Below are 22690 nucleotides of genomic sequence, written 5' to 3'. Positions count from 1 at the left end.
GCGCAGCTAAATTGGTTAGTTCTGACAGAAAATATAAGTAAAAATATAGTAAAAAAATAATAGTAAAAAAAAAGAAAAAAAAACATGACAGCTACAAAGAACTTGTGATACTTTAACAGGAGGGCGCTAGTGCACTATCATAATTTAGTTTAACTTATTCCCACTTGGTCAGATATCCTTAACGGTCTATAATTTAATTTGATTTAACTTGGGTAGGAAATAAACGTCCCCGACTGTACAATCTGTTATTAGCAATCACAGATTTATCACCAACATTATAAATAAATTCTTACGTTAGTCAATTAGCTATTGACAATAAGGTTAACCTCCTTTAAAAATTTTACTTAAAAGTTATTCAAGAAGAAATGTCAAATAAGTCGAAATACAATGAAGAAATTGAAAGATAAAAGCCAACAAAATAAAAGAAATGTTCGTGATAATGAATAAAGAAATGTAAACATGCGTAATTTTATAGCTTTTTATACTTTTATAGCTTGTTTGAATCGAATTTATTACAAAGATACCATAAACAACAAACTCACTCCTGTAACCGAGAGGGGTAGGCAGAGATTACGGAACTCCATTTTCAAATGAACCTCCGGAATCCATTTTTCGCCGTTTCGGGAAACGGAACGTATCAGGTGACGTAATAAACATAGTATAAAAATCCAAAATATACAACGAATTACATTAATAAAGATTTAGAAAAAAAATATATAACAGCGATAATAAGTAAAATTTAATGTCTATTTTAGTTATTATAATTATAAGAATATAATGTAGGACATATATCTGGAGAATATATAAGTTTATGTATTTCTTATACGAAATTAAATGTTCCCTTTTTTAATTAACTTTATGTAGATAAACCTATTATATTATTGTAATTATATCGAGGGGTGAAAGGCTATTTGTTTTAAGCGACATTTTTTGCGATACCCGACTTATATATATATTCAGAATCAGAAAAATTCCCTGATTCTGAATACATATATAAGTCAATATCGCAAAAATGTCGCTTAAAACAAATATCCTTTCACCCCTCGATATGTAAAATACAAAAGTAAACATATAAATATCGGCGGTGGAAATTCACGGTATATATGTCTAGTTGTAGGGGAAGGTAAGTGGGGATTTTTGGATTTACACGAACGTGGCTCTCTTGTATCCAAACAAGTGATCCTAACACAAATGAAATGCTCTATAAAGAGCGCTTTTCAAGTCGACTGTATTTTTTTTATGTGCTCCGATTTTGATAAAAATTATTTTAATCGTAAAGAAGTGCTTGCAGATGGGTCCCATTTTTTTTCTAAATAACTAGAAGACTAGTAGATTTTGAATTTAGCTTGAAAATATGTTGCGAAAATTAGGGACATTTTTGCTTTCAGCGCATAAGCGCTATCCGTTTAAGATATTAAGAAAAAAATTGGTTGTTATAATAAAAATTAAAATTTTAGCTCACTCGACAATGTCAAAATGGCGTTATTTATTATATAAATTGCCAGAAATTTAGACTTTTCTTTATGTCATTAAGTCATCCTATGTTAAACTGATACGATGTATTATTTATAATAATAGATTTTTTTATTTATTAAGTTGATCGGCTGCTCTTAACCTTATATTTGGTGCAAGGATCCCCCCTTAAGTTCAACTGCCACGCAGTAAATCCAAAAATCCCCGCTTCCCCTCCCCCACTATGGGTCATATAGGATAATCTAGCAGACTTAATATTAACTTGTGTGGTCTAGTATCTAGGAGTTCTAAAATGCATGTGTCATGGCATTGAATTAGTAATACGTACTTTAACATCAGATCAATGTCATTTTTGAATTCGTGTCAATGTTTCAAAAAAATATTTCGCGCCATTTTAACTGTCAACATCTTTTTTAATGCCACATATAAAAATATTACATGTTTTTAAATTTGATATTATATAATTCCAATTTGTATATTAAAGCGATTATAGTTTTTGCTTTATTTAAATTAAACCCAATCGTATTAAAATCAAACCTGGATAAGCGAGAAACTTTTATAAGCGAGAGTCATTTTTTATTATTAACTAGCTTTTACCAGCGACTTCGTCCGCGCGGAATTAAATATGCACACAAGATAAAAAAGTTCCTATGTCCGTCTCCTAGTTCTAAGCTACCTGCCCACCAATTTTCAGTCAAATCGATTCAGCCGTTCTTGAGTTATAAATAGTGTAACTAACACGACTTTCTTTTATATATATAGATATTATTTTTTATAAAGGTGCCAGGTAAAATCCAGTGCAGGGGCAGTTTAGTCTGTCCCTGCTTCGCTGAGCTGGCTCCCTTTTGTCACACTTTGTGCCTTGTATGTGTGTGTTTTTTTCTTTTTTGATTGTATTTTTTGAGTGGCAATAAATATTTTTTCTTTCTTTCATTCTGTCTTAACGGACAACCTCCATAAGCTAGAAATTCGGATAAAGTGATAAAAATAATGCGATCCTTTTGAATCTCGCTTATCCATTGACTGAATTCGTTTTATCGTAGTACATATTTTTAAAAACCAATATTTTAATTTTTTTTTTGTGCATTAAATATGACCAATTAAATCAACGCATTTATAATATATTTATAAGTTTTCCACTGCAATCAAATTTGTACTATTATATTACATATTGTTGTCTCTATTCCATCAAAGAGAAAAAAAAAAAGGATAGCAATGAGTCACAGCAGTGGAAATCCACTGTTAAGGTGTGTATAGACTAGAGCAGTGATTGTCAAACTTATTTTCTTTCACCCTTTGAAAATCAATTATATTTCAGAGCCCCCTAATTTTAGCCCTAAAACTTGAAAACCACAATTTCATTACTTTAATTAATTTCAAAGCCATTTTTTGGGCCCCTTATCGCCCCCTCCTAAGTTTCAAACGCCCCCAAGGGGGTATTATCGCCCACTTTGGGAAACACTGCACTAGTGTATATTCACCTTTATGTTATCTTTCACTTATTATACGCGGGGTTTTGAACTAGCTAACAGCTATAAAGCACCATATTATTCAGCTACCTGAAGTTAGTTAAAAGAGACCCTTAGCTTTAGATTCAGCAGCGAACTTCCGCACGTGAACTATGTAATCCAACATGACTGTAGCGAATGCCGCGTCCAGGACGAACTGGGGAATTTTACCTGGAAAATTATATTAAATTATAAATCTACTAGCTGTCTCCCGCGACTCCGTCCGCGCGCAGTTAATAAGCTTATATGACACGTTCGTAGATTTACCATAGCAGCGCCATCTATTGATTACTTACTCAACCCAGTCGAAAGGTATCGACATCTGTTAGAATCATTTGGAGTTAACAGATAATTGTGACTGTCAAATAATAACTGACAAATAATTAGCAATAAATTAAAATTGCGACTATAATTTGAGATTTAAACTATCCTATCTCTCAAGTTGGATCGAACTGCACATGGTGTGCGAATTTTATTATAATCGGTTAAGTGGTTTAGGAGTCCATTGAGGACAAACATTGTGACACGAGATTTATATATATTAAGATGGCTCCTACGTAAACTATCGTAAGTCAGAAATTCAAATTTTGAAAAAAATCATCTCCGAGCTCTTTTCCCATTCATGTGAGATCGGTACATAAGGTTTTATAAACCTTAAAGTTTTAGCTTATGTTTTTACAGCCGGCCGTCTGTCTGTCACCAACCCTACTTGGGAGGAATAGAGGACTTTTTTTTGGAACTTTGAGAGAAGAGATTGATTCTCTTACCTTTAAGATCACAGCACATCAGCCAATGGAATATAGTACATTCTTCAATCTTCCCACCAGGAGTCTGTGTTGATTTGGGCTTCATCACCCAACTCCCAACTTTATTATGTCCCCTGCAATAGTTAAATAATCTAGATAACCTCATGTTGCATATTTCTTAGAAACATGAAAATGGCCTTATATTTAGGTACAAAAGGTCTTTTATCGAAAATCAAAATAAAAAATCTTATTAAAAGTAACCCTTAAAAAATATTGTATTGATTCTTGATGATTTTTTTAAATTTAAATATAAAAAATGCTAGAATTTAGATGTATGGATGATTGTTTGTTATTACGTATCTCTGGAATACGTAAAGGAAACTCGTTGTAATTTGGTATATATGTAAAACATAATCTGGAAGAACACCTAAGCTACTTATAAAGTTATATATCTTACTTATATTATAAACTAGCTTTTACCCGCGACTCCGTCCGCGCGGAATAAAAAATAGAAAACGGGGTAAAAATTATCCTATGTCCGTTTCCTGGTTCTAAGCTACCTGCCCACCAATTTTCAGTCAAATCGATTCAGCCGTTCTTGAGTTATAAATAGTGTAACTAACACGACTTTCTTTTATATATATAGAAGATGCGAATGTTTAGATGGATGTATGTTACAAAGTATCTTCAAAACGGCTGAATGGATCTCAATGAAATTTGGTATAGCTATAGAACATAGTCTGAAAGAACACATAGGCTCCTTATTAAGTTTTTAATTCCGCACAGACGGAGTTGCGGATGACATCTAGTAAGTTTATAAAAAAAATACATTCTTCGTATTCTAATAAAAATATGACTTGTGTGTAACCGATAAAAATCTGTGCAGTTTTAAAACTCGGCAACAATGCAATTGATAATATATCACAAATTACCTTATGTTTGTACGATAATAAACATATCTATATTCAAATATATCTATATCTTGACCTTAACAACGGATTAAAATAAAAGATAATAAAATCCTTAACTTCCATTGTATAAAGAAACATAATAGACAGATATAACAAGTTAAAACCTATATTAATACGTGAACGATTAAAAATCGCTACTAAAATATAGATTTTAACAAATATTTGCATACTAGCTGTCGCCCGCGACTTCGTCCGCGCGGAATTAAAATACTTAACAAGTAGCCTATGTGTTCTATCAGATTATGTTCTATATCTGTGCCAAATTTCAGCAAGATCCGTTGAGCCTTTCTGGAGATACCTTTCAACATCCATCCATCTAAACTTTTGCATTTATAACATTATGGTAAGATTTAAAAAAGTATTTGCTTAACTTTTTTTTAAACTTTGAGATTCAAAACATTTTTTCATTTTGAGAAATGACGTCACAACGCACTAATACAGAACAGGTAAAGTGTTATCTTATTATATATATAAAAGAAAGTCGTGTTAGTTACACTATTTATAACTCAAGAACGGCTGAATCGGTTTGACTGAAAATTGGTGGGCTTGTAGCTTAGAACCAGGAAACGGACATAGGATCATTTTTACCCCGTTTTCTATTTTTTATTCCGCGCGGACGGAGTCGCGGGTAAAAGCTAGTTTGAAATAAATTATATGACATTTACCTGACCATATCCTTCTGAGGTGGATATCCGGGCACCTGTACACTGATCCCACTGGTCATGTAGCAGTAGGGCTCCGTGTCGGTGACGCGGCCATCCCGCGACAACGCCGCGGTGCGCCGCAGGATGACAAAGTCCCGCGGCGCGATGATGCCGCGGCCACCACCCGCTGTCACCTGATATGATAGGTCCACGCCTGGACCTATCTCCTGATAGATTCAGGTACACAGAGAGGTCAACATTAGTTGGTTATCGAGGTTATCTACTGCACTTATAAATGTGATCTGTACAGCGATTGGTGTGTTATTTCGAGCCGCCAACTTGTTTTATTTTTTTTGATAAATGAGATTCCTAACATTTGGCTAACACTAGTTAAATTAAATTCCAAATGACTCGTAGAAAAAGTCATCTGTCTAATATTCTCTGAAAAACCCATAATATGTTTTTGCATAAATAATTCACAGTGGAAGCCAACGTTTACAAATGCAAATTACAATTTGGTGCAATATTCAATAAGCAGTTATACAAGGAACTGTATATAACTAGTATTAGTTAATAGGTTATCCATCTTAGATAATGCATTTATAGCACAATGAGTTCATATCAAAAGTGACGGATGATTTGACTAAAGGTCAATAAGCCAGGTGCAGTGTATGTGATGAATAACTCTATAATACAAATAAGTCTAGTTATTCGTAAAGGGAAGGAGGGACACTGTTAGACTATTTTTCCACCAAGCGACTAGCTACTCGTAATTGCTATTTGTATGAGAGCCGTGGTCAATAGAAATGGAAAATGGAGTCAATAAAAATGTCTTTTTCCATACTTAGCTAACACAGGCGCGAGCGTCAAAATGATAAAGATATTAAAGTCTTGATTAGCGAACTTTATTTATATCTAAATGATACGTAAATCTTACCTTAATAAATTCAGTCTTTAATATAGTAGGGTTCCATTCCGGTAACTTGGCCATATTGTTTTTGAATTCCTCATACAGGAACTTTGCCGGACAATCCACTACACCCTGAAAAGGTGGAATATCGTAATGGCGGTCATATATAGATTTTGACATTTCTTTGTTTACTAGTCCAACTTACGGTGAACCTGTAGACTTTGCCAAGCTGGTCTACATTGACTGACTCAACCACGTCGCCGCGGTGCGAACCTCGCTTCTCCAACCGCCATGTCGGCAGGTTGAGGATGCGCCATGATGTTTGTAGGCTTTCCTCTGCTTGCTGTTTATATTCGTCTATCTGTTTACAGAGAGATAATTTTTTATTAAAGCGATGTACATCTATGACCCAATCTTCCACCAACCTGCCCTGGACCAGCGTGATTGACTATGGCCTAGTCACCGCTAACTTAGGGTAGCCTCCGAGCCCCTCAGTATGGACGTATAGCGAGCTGGTGGCGATACATCTATGTGCATCATGGATATCCGTTCCATAGAGGAAGAAAAAAGACCAAAGCCATAATAAGTCTAGTGCGATTTCCTTTTCATCTTGTTTTTTCCTCTAACCGTGTGTCTCCACTGTTGAAACTATACAAAATCTTTGTTTTTCTTCTTATTTAATTTAAAAAAAAGTAACAATTTTATATAAAATATTTAGGCTGTTACAAATAATTATAGTAATAATTTATTTCTAAATTAAATACGAGTAAAGAATCGTTAGAATATAAACATTTAATTTTGCTTTTATTGTCTTGTTCGTACAAAATCATTGCATTTATCAGTAGGATATGTTCGCGTGCAATAAACGATAGTGGCACGATACGTAATGCTGTGATATGTTTTATACAGACAACTATCTGAGCGGAATTAAAAAAAAAAACTTAATTAGGACCCTATGTCTTCTTCCAGATTATATTTAATATCCATGTCAAATTTCAGCTAAATTCATGCAGCCGTTCTGGAGATACCTAGTAACAAACATCCATCCATCCAAACATTAGCATTTATAATATTCAAATAGACTTTGTGACACATACGCTTTATTTTATTGTTTATTTTATTATCATATCGTGAACAATGTATTTAGTTAGTGTAATAATGTTTGTTTCATTTCACATTAATCTTAATAATAATTTAAATACGAAAGTTTGAATGTTGTGTAACCACGCAGCTCAAGAACGAATGAACGGATCTCGATGAAATTTTGTACAGATATACGGTTTGGAATAACGTAGGTATAGCTTATATCCCAAAAAACTACGGCCCCGTGGAACTGGTTGGTTTCTTTTTTCCCTAGTATCTCTAATTCTATTACTTAGCAACGATTCTTAACACAAAGAACAGATACGTAAATCTAATATATAAAATTCTCGTGTCACTATTCCTTCCCGTACTCCTCCGAAACGGCTTGACCGATTCTCATGAAATTTTGTGAGCATATTCAGTAGGTCTGAGAATCGGCCAACATCTATTTTTCATTTTTTTTTTTTTAACTGCGCGCCAGCTAGTAACATTATAAAAAGCTATGTGTATTATTTTTGTGAGACATTAGCATTTTTTATCGCTTTTGACACAAACTTTGGTGATTTACATATCTATAAAAAAACTACTTAGGCATCGTCTTCTCGTTTATAACAAGATTTCATGATGAGTCATTTTCGCACGGAATAAAACCTGAGACGTACAATACGAGTACTAAACTTACGGATAACCAAACTGCTTTAAATTCTTCATTACTACTTTTGTTAAATAAACTCTTCATCCAATTGGTTAAAAAGAAACCGCCTTTCATCAAATTATCCAACTTCTTCTCCATCTCCTCTTGAGTTTCAACATTCTCTAACTCACTTAAATTCTTTTTGAATTCTTCTTCCGTTATCTTGTTCGCTTTTTCTTTTAATACTCGCTCCATTGTTTAATATTTTATTTATTTTTAATTAACAAATGAGTTACACTTTTACAAAAAAAAACTACGAAAATTTTAAATAATATTAATATTTGTTTAGTCTAAACACATATGTCTGTTCGTTATGAACAGTAGAGCGCTACTGGCAGTCTTTGTCTTCAATCTAATATTTCGACTTGGCCAATTATGAAACAGACAGACAGATAATAATCTTGTTAGTACTGTGTACAGTCGTAAACATAGTTAGTATTTATTTTTTAAGTGCATTAAGTTAATGCTGGTTAGTAATTAAGATAAGATCTTTACAATATTTGAGGGACGGCCTAATGGCTTATTTGTTGCTTCAAACAATTTTTTAATTAAAAAAGTATTTATACCAAGGACAAAGGTCAAAAAGATTATGCCGTAAGATTAAAAACATGTGAGCTTACTTTTTAATAGATTTAAAATGAATTAACTCCACATTTTCCATGCGTAATTTATGTTACATGTGCTTTTATTCACGACTGTACAATTTTTATAAATCTACATTAAATTGCAGCAAAAATTAGGCACTGATAATCTATGTAAAAATCCGTTTATTAATGACTAGCTGTTGCCCGCGACTCCGTTTCCGCAGAATGAAAAAAAAAAAGTATTAATTAGCCTATGTGTTCTTCCAGACTATGTTCTACATCTATGCCAAATTTCTTCAAGATCCGTTGAGCCGTTTTGGAGATACCTTCAAACTAACATCCATCCATCTAAACATTCGCATTTATAATATTAATAAATTGACAACATTTTATCTTAATAAACGCATTATCTATATCCTTATAAAATAATGAAAACGTGATATGAGTTTAGCTATCTTACAATACACGTGATTCATTCGAGTCTTTTTTCTAAAATAGTTACACGAGTAAGAGAGATCTGAAGACGGAAGAAGACCGCAGAAGTTTAAAGCAGTTGGAGAAGATATATGCGCAGTCTTTTTTACCTTTTGTTATTGCAACTTTTAAAGATGCAAAATTGCACGATTAAGCCAAAGAATATATAAGAATATATATAGCCATACAATATAAAATATAATAACTCATAGTTATATAGAGTATACAAATTTCCTATATTGGATAGATATACCTTTTTTAGTTTCATTTATGGGATGTAGAAAAAGTAGCAGCTAAAATAACTATCACGTAACAAAGATAATAGAAATTAGTTAAAGAAAGGGTTGCAAAGTTTAACGTAAGTTTTTATTACCGTAAACTTGTTTATTCACACCTCTTATACTGTTTAAAAAACAAATATATGTTATTGCACAGTTGCAATGGAAACTGACGGTTAAGAAACACGTGCAGGTATTACGGGGGCGTTGAAGGCTTCATTAAGTTAGTAATTCTTCAAGTAATATTAATATCTCATTGCAATGCCATCTGGTGTATACAAGCTGTGCCTCCACACATTTACTGCTAGAATATCATGCAAGAAAAATGACACTTAGGCCTTACGTACAAAAGGTACTTAGCTCTTCGAATACTGGCGATTTTAGTCGCTTATAGTCAAGATCGTCTTGAGAAAAATCGCTGCAATAATTAAAATGGCGGAGCAAATCTGTACAATTGATATGTAATTGTGTACAATACTGAATAGACGATATGCATCGACGATTCAACGTTGTGTGTACGGAGCGTAAAATTGCAATTTTCATGGCCCAACCATATATTAGTATGGACGATTTACATTGCCTTGTGTACGAAAGGTCTAAGGAAATATTTGCTTGGATTAGATTCGTTCTTTATTTTACCTCAATTCCCATTTCTACTCTATTATCTTTATTTTTTTTCGAAGAGAGTGAAAGAGATGGCGAAATGTCATGATGATAGCGTTCCGATAGTAGATATCCAAGTTTAAATTCATAATACTTTGTGTTCCAATTCGTTAATTCTTCTATTATAGTATGTATTTTAAAACATTGAAAAAAAAAATGTCAGACAAACAGTATGTTCTTAAAGTGTATAGATATACAGGAGGTTTTTAATCTCATTTAGTTTTAATGAGATATAATACCTTTATATTTGTAATGAGTATGACATATATTAAAAGGTTTTATTTTAATACCATCTTATTATTTTAACCTTCATTAATAGACGTCAGGTGATATCCAACACAAGGTGATAGTTTAGTGACATTTAATTTAATATAGTCTGACAAGATGTATCTGACCCGGTGGTTATAAGTGAAACGAAATTCCGATACCTCACCCACAAGATTGTGAGATTGTCTATCCATAAGTAGGTTTTACATATTTTCTGACAGAACTAACAGCGCCGCAATTACCGGGCCAGATAAGTTTGATGCACTATATTGTGGTGTTAAATTCTTCATATAAATGACACCTCCGATATTCAACGAAACGCTTAAACATACCAATGGTTTATATTACGACAAGCGGTAACCTGTGACTCCGTCTGCGCGGTATAAAAAAACGTAATAAATAGCCTATGTATTTTTCCATACTATGCTCTGTATCTGTCTTTTTTCATCAAGATCCGTTGAACCATTTCGGAGCTACCTTCTAACAAACATCCATCCAATCATCTAAACATTCACATTTTACTATCTTACTAATATTATAAATGCGAATGTTTGAATGGATGGATGTTTGTTTGAAGGTATCCGAAAGGGTTTAACAGATCTAGATGAAATTTGGCATAGATGTAGAATGTAGATCATCGTCTGGAAGAACACATACTTACTAACTATATTACTACTTTTTTTAATTCCGCGTGGACGAACTCTCGGGCGACAACTAGTTTATAACATTAGTAAGATTGTTTAGTTTAGGGAAGTTTAAACATTAATGTTTTTGGTAATAGTTCACGCACAATTAAACAGTATTCAAAAGGCTAATAACTGAATAAAAACTGTATGAAATAACCAAGGACAAAATTGTGGATAAACGACTTACCGTTGGTTTTTGAGACCAAAATCTCTGTATAAAATATATCGTCATTTCTGTCATTATAATTTAAACGAATTTTTTGGTCTCAGAAACGCTCTATTAATGTATTACTGCTTAATGTATTTCCACAGTAAATGGACAAACAAAAAATCAACTGATTGAATCTAAAACTATACGTATTATACAAAGAGAAAAATCTACTATCGATAGGTCGTTGGCCCACTGGTTTTATAAAAAAAAAATTATGTCTGAAGTTACAACTCAGAGTTAGTAATTATTGTTTAATGTTTAATTTAATGTAAGATATTTAAAGTAATTTTCTCAAATTTACACTCTTTCTAAATACCTAACTAGTACCCTATACATTCTTCCAGACTATGTTCTACATCCATGCCAAACTGCAGCGATATCCATGCAGCGGATCTAAAAATACCTTCAAATATCCATCCATCCAAACATTCGCATTTATATTATTAGAAAGATTAATATGAACTTGATCTGCGTTAATTCATTCTTAAAGGAGCCGACATTGGCTTTACATTAATGGCTTATCCACGTGCGGTATAGCTGATTGAAGCTGATTGTTAGCCAATTGACCTCGATATACACATGATCTCAAATCAATTGGGTGATATAGACCTCATTTGTATTTACCAATGTACCTTGTAGAAATATAAATACAACATGACTCAAAGCCTATCAGGTTGTGCTTATTCACAATAGCGAGGCGACCGTTGCCCATAGACATCCGCAAATGCAGATGCGTTGCCTACCTTTAATCAACGGAGAAGACGCACAGAAAGAGGATATTTCTCCTTCCTATGTGTCTCCCTCATGTGCCAAATCCACTTCCCCTTCCCATCCTATCCTAATAAGAAAAGGATGGGAAGGGAAAGAAGACTAAAATTAGGCCTCATAATTAGGATTATCGTCAATAATCTGTCTTCCATAAGCCTTTCATCAAAACCAGAACATAATACTCTACTGATTACTATGGGTTTCGACTACCGAAACATGATTATTCTTTCAAAGAGCATAAAAGGGAAGGAGATTCTTGTATATGGTAGTCTTGTTAGACAATTATTAAGTAATACGGAAAAAAATTACGACAGAAATAATATGTAAATCTTTAAAAATTAAGTAGGATTAGTAAAATAATGTACAACATTATATCACTTTATGTGATAAACTACTTTTAATCTTGTAATTACAAGATAAATGTATAGATAAGAAATACAAATGTATAAAATATGCTAATATTATGTGATTTTGTAGAAAAAAAAAACAGATTAATATTCGTAAATAGATCTGGTGTAGCTTTTGTTTCAAATCTTTGTTCCGCAAGTTACAATGTAACAGTATTTTATTATCCATTAAAAATGTTATTTAGTGTACATTTAATAAGAAAAATCAACACTAAGGATATGTTAAATAATTAATCGATTCCTAAATGGGGTAGACAGTACTATAGGTTAAAGGTTTCACACAAGATGTCGATCACATGCTTCGATCAACAATATTATTTAACTTACTAATATTATAAATGCGACCGTTTAGATGGATGGATGTTTGTTTGAAGATATCTCCAGAACGACTCAATGGATCTTGATGAAATTTGGCATAGATGTAGATCATAGTCTGGAAGAACACATAGGCTACTTATTAAATTTATTTCTAACTAGCTGTCGCCCGCGACTCCGTTCGCGCAGAATTAAAATAAAACATAATAAATAGCCTATGTGTTCTTACAGACTATGATCTACATCTATGTCAAATTTCATCAAAATCCATTGAGCCGTTCTAGAGATACCTTCAAACATCAATCCATCCATCCATCCAAACATTAGCATTTATAATATTAGTAAGATTACCGCGTGAATTACCTATATGTCAATACTAGATCACTTTGTTATTCACTTACCAACTCCTGTGTCAATATAACTTGCTCTCCAGGCAGTCTAGGTCTAGGACTTGCTTCAGGAGTCTCGACTGGTGAGAACCAGTTCACAGTTGACTCTCCATACGTGGAGTGAGGCACTGCAGGTCTCACCGGCTGCAACAATGGAGTCCGCTCTGATACTGTCGGCCGGTGACCTAAGAAATGAGTAAGGCTCTTCGTACACAACTAATATTATAAATAGACAAAATTTGTTTGTTTGTTTGTATTGACTAGGCTAAAATCTACTGTACCCATATAAAAATATCTTTTATTATTGGGAAGCTACACTATCTCCGGCTGACACAAGCTATAAATGTTATTACACTTTTTAATTCCGCACGGACTAAGTTGCTATCTTATATATATATATATATATATATATATATATATATATATATATATATATATATATCTATATATATAAAAGAAAGTCGTGTTAGTTACACTATTTATAACTCAAGACCGGCTTTATCGATTTGACTGAAAATTGGTGGGCAGGTAGCTTAGAACCAGGAAACGGACATAGGATAATTTTTACCCCGTTTTCTATTTTTTTTTTATTCCGCGCGGACGGAGTCGCGGGAAAAAGCTAGTATTGTATACTTGCATCGCAGTATCACGTAGGTTGAGTCGCCGACGCAAGTCTATTCGATCAGTAAAGGCATGGCGACTACATATCAACTGTATAAATATACTCCGCCATCTTTTTAAAGTGAATTTTTAAAAATTATTTTGTAACAAAAAAAAACTAAAGTAGCACTCACTACTGGCTCCCATTTCTAGAGGCAGTACCCTAAAGTCTAAGAACCAGGCCTCGCCCCAAGCCAGCGTGAATGAAGTCAGGATCAGGAACACTTGGTACACCGGCTGAGAGGCATTTGGCCACTGTAAATATATTAAGACTATCAAAAAATCATATTGTGGATGTCTATGGGTAGTTAAATGGACGGGCTATAAGCAGTGTTATTTTGTGCCGATTTGATTTCCGCCATTTTGCGTTGACAGTCGCATTTGGTTGCGGTGATGAGGATTAAAACTAATAACAGAGATAGAATCAAGTGCCAGTAACATCAACAGGCGCGTTTGAATCTAAACGAAGCAATAGCTTTCATTTCCAAGCAGCTATCCATTTAATAGAGACACTGATCTCTATTAAATGGATAGCTTAAAAAGCTCTTAAAAAGTAAAAATTATGTTTTTTATTAGTACATAGCTTAAATATATAATTAAATTCAAAATGTGAGTTATTTACCTCATACTTACATCAAAAACAAACACTTTGGCTATTAAAAAAGCACAAGTCCCACCAGTCGACAGCTGAAACAAAATCAACATTTCAAGAAAATATTTACATGTAAAAAATAAAAGATGTAATGTTAAAAAATATTTTTCCTACATCTAATCTACACTAGCTGTCGACCGCGACTCCGTCCGGGCGGAATTAAAAAAAAAACTTAATAAGTAGCCTATGTGTTCTTCTAAACTATGTTGTACATATGTGTCAAATTTCATCAAGATCTGATGACCCGTTCCGGAGATACCTTCAAATAAACATCCATCCATCTAAACATTCGCATTTATAATATTAGTAAGTAAGTAAGATTTAAATGAAATTGGAATGTTTATATCGAAAAAAAAAACATATTTCGTACACGTGATGTATTTCCGTTCCTGATAACGAAAAAGCAATTATATTTTTGTCCATCTGTATTTGTTCCGGGTAATATGTAGAACGGCTGGACCAATTTCAACAATACTTTAAATGGAAGGTAGCTATTGCATGGCATATTATAGGCTTACTAGTTGTCGCCCGCGACTCCGTCCGCGCGCAGTTAAAAAAAAACTTAATAGGGGTATGAAAAATAGATGTTGGCCGATTCTTAAACCTACTGAATATGCTCACAAAATTTCATGAGAATCGGTCAAGCCGTTTCGGAGGAGTACGGTGACGAAAACTGTGACACGAGAATTTTATATATAAGATAATTGCTGCATATTATAGGCTGGATGGATGGATAGATGTTTGAAGGTATCTCCAAAACGGCTGAATGGATCTTGATGAAATTTGTCACAGATGTAGAACATAGTCTGGAAGAACTCATAGGCTACTTATTACTTTTTTTTATTCCGCACGGACGTAGTCGCGGGCGGCAGTTAATTTTTTTTTAATTCTGCGCTGTAAAGTCGCAGGCAACTGCTACTGTTTTATATAAAGTTGACACAGTTTAAATATAGATCACTCAAAGCAATATTAAAATGAATCATATGTTTACTTTAAATAATAAAACATCGCAGTTGTACAAACATTATTCACTCTGATAAAATATACCAATTAAATCACATATTGCATATACAAAATAAAAATATATAACATCTAGTTTATTTTACTTCTTACTAATATTATAAATGCGAATGTTTTGATGTATGTATGGATGAATGTTTGTTTAAAGGTATCAATTGGGACTGCTCAACAGATCTTGATGAAATTTGGCACAGATAGAGCATAGTCTGGAAGAACACATAGACTACTAATAAAGTTTTCCTTAGCTAGACAGCTAGTATGTAAAAAAAAATATTTTCACAAAAGAATAAACAAAAAAAAATATATATTTTTGGCTATATCCAAAACAAAAATTTAAATATTTCGTTGTTAGCAGCAATGTTGACTATGGAGGTGACAGGATGACGGCTCTAGGAAAGAAAGAGATCTGTGGGTAGACTACCACGAGCACAAAATATTGATGCAATAGTAAAGATGGTGTGAAGCAGTAGATTGATAAAGTCTGATGATGAGGATGATGGTGAAAGGGTATACTTACAGCAATAACACTCCAATTATTAATATACAAGGCTGCATAAAACAGGATAAGCACCAGAAACCTTAGTATAGCTACCAGGACTACATCAAATAGAGATGTCTTTATACTGTATTGTACTATCTCTCTGTTGAATATCAACACTAGCGACTCGCCTTTCATCTGGAAACAAAGAACAAAAATTTTATGTCACTTTTTTTATAACATAAGATGGCAAATGAGATGCGGTAACACCAAGATGATCATTGACTACTATGGATATCCACAATATAAGAGAAATTGCAGATATGTTAGGGGCAAAATTGCATATTGAATGAATTCTCTCAGCATGCAATTTTACGAAGTCTTTATAATGGTTCACCTGCTGTGTCACATGTATTAATATACATTATACTCTGTTTCGTCAAAAAGAAAAAAAAAAGTGGAATTCTATTGGTAAGTTTTTCCGAAGCAATTTACAAAAGTGTGGTGAGTTTAAGCTTAAAATATATTGTGTTAAACTTACCATAACACATATCAGCCACATGAGACTTGTGAAGAGGAGATCGAATGTGACAAACAGACAGAAGAACCTTCGGACGGACGACATCCTGCCATACGGGCGGTACCCGGCAAGCAGGTCCTCCGTTGTTAGATTCACTGAATGCGTTTGTGCTGGAAATGCATAATATATGTTACAGAATACTTCCTGAACCTTGCATACATTGTACTGTGTCCAAAAAAGGACTGACACAGGTTGGTAACAATGTTATAAAGTGTACAAGCTGTAAGTTTCATAAAATTAATTAAATAATTTTGTGATTCTTACAGCAGCTATTTTTGATATTTTAAGGACAGCCTACCAAATTTCTTTACAGTCTATCTAATAGTGAAAAAGAAAAAAAAACATTTATTGAACAAAAAAAAGCATACACAAGGCATAAACTTGGTACAATAGTGTAGCAAAAGGGAGCCAGTTCAGTGAAGCAGGGACAGACTAAACTGCCCATGCACTAGTCTTCACCTGGCACCAATAAAATAAATACAATACCAAAGAAATTAATACTTACAAACAGTTCTATAGCGTGTATTTGATACACTTTCCAATAAAGATTCAGCCGCTTCCCTGTAGTGATGGTCAGGCATTGTGACCCTGTAACATATTCTATCTTAATAACATAGCAAATACTAATGTATTGTAAATTACAATATCATGAAATGTGTACAAGACAATGTCTTTGAATTTTATTGCTTTGTTCACTGTTATCTTTAACTCATTATGATTGTATACAAATAAACAATGGCTTCATAAAAATTACTTTACCTTGAACAATGTTTGAAATTAATTCATCTATAATTTGGTTATATGAATTTGTTTTATAAATGTGAATATTAGCAATTTATTTACAGAAGTTGCTTTATCTGAGCAATTAAGCTGAGTGTTATCAGATTGAAAAAGACACTAAAACATTTTAATGTCCTCTAACCATTTTAAAATGAAAGCCTTGATTTGTTACGAAATGATGAATAAAAAACCAATTCAGATTATATAAAGGTTGAGGCTATAAATGTACAATGGTTTATGATAACTCAGAAACAAAGCAATTAAAATGACCTAAAATAAGTTTGAAGCAAACTATACGTATACTGAAATACGCGTAGTTAGTGATAACAAGGTTATTCTTTAACAATCATATATTTTTGCATCAAATAAGTTTTAAATAATATAAATCTCTTGGGACATGTATTCAGATTTCTAGAACGTATAAACGAATGTTATAATTAAAAGTCCACATTAGATTCAATAAAACAAATTATAGTGTAATAAAATGTATTTGTAATGAGATACAAACAAAGACTTACTTTAATTATTTGTTATTAAATGAAAAACATAACTGTTATCACAATCACTTATTTATAAAGTAGTGAAGTTATTAAATCAACAATTGTTTAAACATCGTGTGCTTAATACTTCAATCACAACATGTCATCAAATACTTTTAATTATGTTATCAAACTAGAACAATAACTCGATAACTTCTAAGAGAATTAGAATTGACAAATTGACAATAGATTTAAAATGACGTTTAATTATCTAAAAAGTTATGCGTTCCGTTACTCGCATACTTCTTAATCATTCCAATCTGATCGAAAAATATTTTTTTTTTACTATTAGCCAAATTAAGCTAATAGTTAAAAATAACTGGGCTGAAATGCAATAGAAAAATTCCTTTATGTTTAAACTATAGTCTTGGTTACGGTGACTGCTAATAGCAACAACAACAACAAACGCCTGTAAACCAGACGGGCAGGCAGAGACCACGGATTTCCATTTGGCGCGGTCCTTACACACATAGCGGCTAATAGCAATCACTGTTCTCATAACAGTAGCGATTAATAAATGTCAAGGTCATAATATAAACATCCAACCGTATTTCGTATATTATGAAAAAAAGCATGGTTTCTTTGTTAAAGCATCGTAAAAGGTTTTATCAATATCCTATTTCCTGTATAAGTTTAGCACAGTATAGCTGTACATTGATGCTGGCAACTAATTCCATTTGTATACTTCGTTTGCTTCATCTTTATTAATCTTCCATTTACCAATGCAATGTTTTTATATAAACCATAAGTCATAAAAAATAATATATGTCCCAGGCCTGCACGGCTTGCCAGCGGGAATGTGGTAGCAATATAAATGTGGTAAAAAAAAACAATCAAATATGTTCGATATTAACTTTATTACACATTTTAACATTCATAACATCATGACCTCTAAAGGTTTTTACTGCTGTAACAATTTTACAAAAGTAAATTTTAAGATTTCTGTTTTGATTAAATAAAAGAATGAGCGGGATGCGGGATGACATGTTTTTGTACAAGTATAAAGGTGGAAACTCGCGGTTATGTTTTACATTACAAATGTATGCATTTTGTGGTTTAAATATATCTACTTACTTATACAGAGATACTTATCTTAAAAATTTTACAAGTTAAAATATAATGTTTACATATTATTTTTAAATTTAATTTCAGTACATATTTGTATAACTGAATACGACGTCATAAAGAAAACTATATAAATTAAAATCCATTCTTTGGTTAATTAAACTAGTACATATTAATGCTTTTGATTGATATTAAATGATATATTCTATATTTTTATTCTTAGAACGTAATACAAGCAATAAATACTTACCTTAACAAATTATTATTACTTAAATGATTACAAAACATATAAGTAATAATAATACAAGTTACAAGTTCACAAACAACATTATATTTTAAGATATTTTTTTTTGTAAAGGCTAAAGGCAAATGTCATTGTAGTCATTCAGCCAACTGACTTCAAAATGTACACCAAAGTGTTTTAATACCACCTCGTTGTACCGACTCTATTATCAGGTGGGTCTCTTGCACAACAATATGAAGCTAAAAGTCCTATTGTAGCGAGACATAATGAGAGAATACTTATGCTACATACAGCTCCTGAGGTAATATCGTTGAGGGCTGTACCAGGCAATGGTTGTACAGATAATAAAATTAAAAGACCGAAAGCACTGAGTAAAGAAAATGAAGACAGCACTATGTAACCTGAAAATAAAAATAAATTGTTAAAAATATGGATCAAGTATAGTTTAAATTAAAAATTAGCTCGGTAAAGATAAAATAAAGAATTGCGAGTTTGTAATATTATTATCTTAGTGTGTCTAATAAAAAAACGTTGCGGTTGAACTGTGTATGCGGGCTTCCCGCCATTCTAATTTCATTGGTAATAAAATAATTTTTCCATAGTTCACCTACTTGTAAATTATTCTATGTCTATTCAGAAACGTACTATTATTAATATATTTACCAGATATATAGTTCCTGTTTGGCAATAACTGATTCCTGCGGGACCTCAAGCCAAGCATTCCTAATAGGAAACATGTGAAGCCGGACAGGACTCCGAAATCGAGGTAGTAGCGACGACCCATCTGAAAATATAATATATTCAGTACTTATTAAGCCTTTACTAACCCTTGTATAATAATATGGATCTTTGTAGTCTGAATTAAATAAACATTATTATTATTATACTTAATATACTTACAGTATACATCATATAGAAGCTCAGCCCAGTAGTCAGACCGCCGCACAACGTTAGCATTAGAGCAGCAATGGTGAGCGATGCAAACGAACTGTTTACCGCTTTTAGGGTTGACAGAGATTTGTACGTCTCCTCTGAATATACCGATGGGCTCTGTGGCGCGACTCTGTGTGATAAACTGGTAATTAATAAAAAAGCTCACTTGGCTATACCGCTACGACATAACTGAGTAACTTTTCGATGAATATTACACCTGTTAAGCCATCTGCGCCTAATTGTTGACAAGGTGTGCATGCGCATCTAATAGTTACTATGTGAATATCTATCTATATGTACTTAATTGTGAAAGCAAATGATATACAACATTCGCAAATGTACGTTTTCGTTGTCACATGATTATTAATATAAAATATAGACTGGCTGGCTAAAAACGTCGATAATTATTAACATAATAATGCAGTAAAGATTAACACATACCTGGGCATAATGATCGCGGTATTTTTATCTCTTCTTTGACTATCCCTTCCTCTATTGTCGTAGTTTCTTCTGCTCTCTCTACTCGCTTCTCTCCTATCCATATCAAGGCTTCTGTCGCGACTCTTGTCTCTAAAACTAGTAACGAACACGTCCTGTCTTTCAAATTCATCAGATAAACCATAATTTAATTTCTGTGGAACTTTTGGTGAAATAGGAGATGTTGCGCTCCTCATTATTGATAAATTGGCACAGGACTTAGAAGGAGTAACTCCTTGGGTTGGTGTGCTTGATATTAATTTCTTCGGAGTGTCAACATAGACGTTAGGGCTTGTTTGTTTATTAGGTGTTATCCTTACGGAAGGTTGACTCGCATAACTCTTCAACTTCCTCGGCGTCGACAGTAGCTCGTGTAGTTTCTGAGTAGCGATCAAATTCTTCTGCGACATGATCGGTGATGAAAAGGTAACGTTCATTTTCCTCGGCTCCTCATCATCAGAGGGAACAATGGCGTACCTGTGCGTCTTACCGTTAACCGTCTTCACTATTTCCGTTGGTATTTCTTTCATTTCGTTTTCATCTGGTCCGTCAACATTATACTCTTCGATTTCACTGGCATCCGCTTCCACTATTCTCTTCTTTGTCGGTGAGTAATCTAAGCCGTCATCTATATCTCTGATAACTTCATACCGGTGCTTCATTCTGCTATCTTCCAGGCCGTCGTCGCTCTCAGCGTTTCTTTCATACTTGTTCCTCTGTGTCTGCCTCAACTGTGCCATTTCTAAATCCTCGCTGCGTGTTCTACATCGTACGATTTGTCTCGTCGGCTTACATATTAGTGACGCCTGCCTTTGGAACTGCCGCTGATACTTCGGAGGTTTGGGCGGTAGTTCCGGTGGTTCATCTTTCATTCTTCCAGCTGGTGTCAATCGCAACGGATTATCGGATATATCAGTTCTGACTATTCGGTTGTCGATTTCGTTTTTCCTCGGTGAATTCCCTCCTAACGGAGGCATCCTTCGACTCGGGGTGACCAGCTTTGTTACACATGACTTTTGTGCAAATACAACCTCGCTTTGGGAACAGAAAGCGGGATTTGAATAGTACTTGTAAATAATTTTTGGCGAATCCATATTGTAAGCAGTTTCTTCCCCCACGTCTGGACTTGAATTATAAACACGATCGTCTGACCTCTTCCTGTCTTAAGGGTGCGCCTTGGAGCGGAACCGTCTCGGTGGTCCGGTTTCCATCCTTGTTTAACTTGAATTTACACAGGTTTAACTACACTTGTTACGGTAACAACAATCAAAGAAATTATTTCACGAGAAAGATCACGAAACTTTAAAAATAATTTATGCTCCTTTAAATGGAATTAAATCCGAATTCTATGCAATTTGAGACTACACTCCGTCTGAACTGTTCAACGATTAACCGTCAACTGAGCTGATGTAGGGGATAACATAAAAAAACTGGCTTCGGAAACGGCGCAAACGCAACCCCTAGTAAACATACGAGCACGCGCCCTACGCATTCCATTTTCAAATGAAACTTTCATTGTATTTAAAACCTTAACTTGATAAGGATACGGTTTGAATTACAAAAAAGATTTTTTAACATAGGCGAACTTACGTTTGCACAATTACTGAATGACTTCCAACAATGGGAAACGGTCGACGTTGACTTGAATTAAAGTGGATTAACAAATTTCTTAAAAGTTTTAAGTTAAGTTTGATGTTTACTTAAATAAAATTTTACGATAATAAAATGTATATTGGATAAAACGTAAAGTAGTGCTCAGATTAATACCAACTAAGGACGGTCTAAATAAGATCATCTTAAAATGTAACACCAAATGATTGGCCTAATCAATAAAATATGTTAATAGACAACTCTTAATTAGATCTTAGGATTAAGAATATCAAAATCTATGTAAATGAAAACGTAGTGTATGTATGCAGTTATATTAGAAACGAAGTGCACTTGAAAACTTCATAATAATAATATTTGAGGGGCGAAGGGTGAAGGGCGTAGGGCAAGGCACGTGCTCACCGCGCGTAACGGTCGCTCGCAGCTGCGCGTACAGCTGCGGACAGGGGTAAGCAACATTTTGCAACACGCTTTTTACATCGCACTTAAATGAATTGACAGAGTTTAAAGATAAATGAGAAATGTTTTTGTAACTTATAAGATTTTTATTATTGAATTGAATTATACTCGGAGTTTTATATAT

At 33.5% G+C, this 22690-nt stretch overlaps 2 protein-coding genes across 2 annotated transcripts; both read right to left on the bottom strand.

Annotated features, from left to right (window-relative positions):
* Positions 1 to 2926: 2926 nt before the first annotated feature.
* LOC106709475 (steroidogenic acute regulatory protein-like) lies at positions 2927 to 17934 on the bottom strand. The gene is made up of 12 exons (XM_014501284.2): positions 17760 to 17934; positions 16967 to 17049; positions 16423 to 16571; positions 15921 to 16079; positions 14365 to 14418; positions 13866 to 13986; positions 13084 to 13256; positions 6458 to 6613; positions 6280 to 6384; positions 5364 to 5569; positions 3749 to 3861; positions 2927 to 3152 (listed from the first exon to the last, which is right to left on the bottom strand). The coding sequence occupies exons 2-12, from the start codon at positions 17040 to 17042 to the stop codon at positions 3043 to 3045; spliced, it is 1422 nt and encodes a 473-aa protein (XP_014356770.2). The 5' UTR covers positions 17043 to 17049; positions 17760 to 17934; the 3' UTR covers positions 2927 to 3042.
* A 1296-nt stretch (positions 17935 to 19230) lies between these two features.
* On the bottom strand, positions 19231 to 22029 carry LOC106709477. Its single transcript, XM_014501288.2, has 4 exons — positions 20464 to 22029; positions 19990 to 20152; positions 19753 to 19873; positions 19231 to 19490 (listed from the first exon to the last, which is right to left on the bottom strand). Exons 1-4 carry the CDS (start codon positions 21591 to 21593, stop codon positions 19267 to 19269), a joined length of 1638 nt encoding a protein of 545 aa, XP_014356774.2. The 5' UTR covers positions 21594 to 22029; the 3' UTR covers positions 19231 to 19266.
* Between the last annotated feature and the right edge of the window lie 661 nt (positions 22030 to 22690).

Source organism: Papilio machaon, chromosome 19 (genome assembly GCF_912999745.1).
Source record: "Papilio machaon chromosome 19, ilPapMach1.1, whole genome shotgun sequence".
NCBI lineage: Eukaryota > Metazoa > Arthropoda > Insecta > Lepidoptera > Papilionidae > Papilio > Papilio machaon.
Note: the sequence above shows the minus strand (reverse complement) of the source record. Positions and strands in the feature narration are given on the sequence as shown.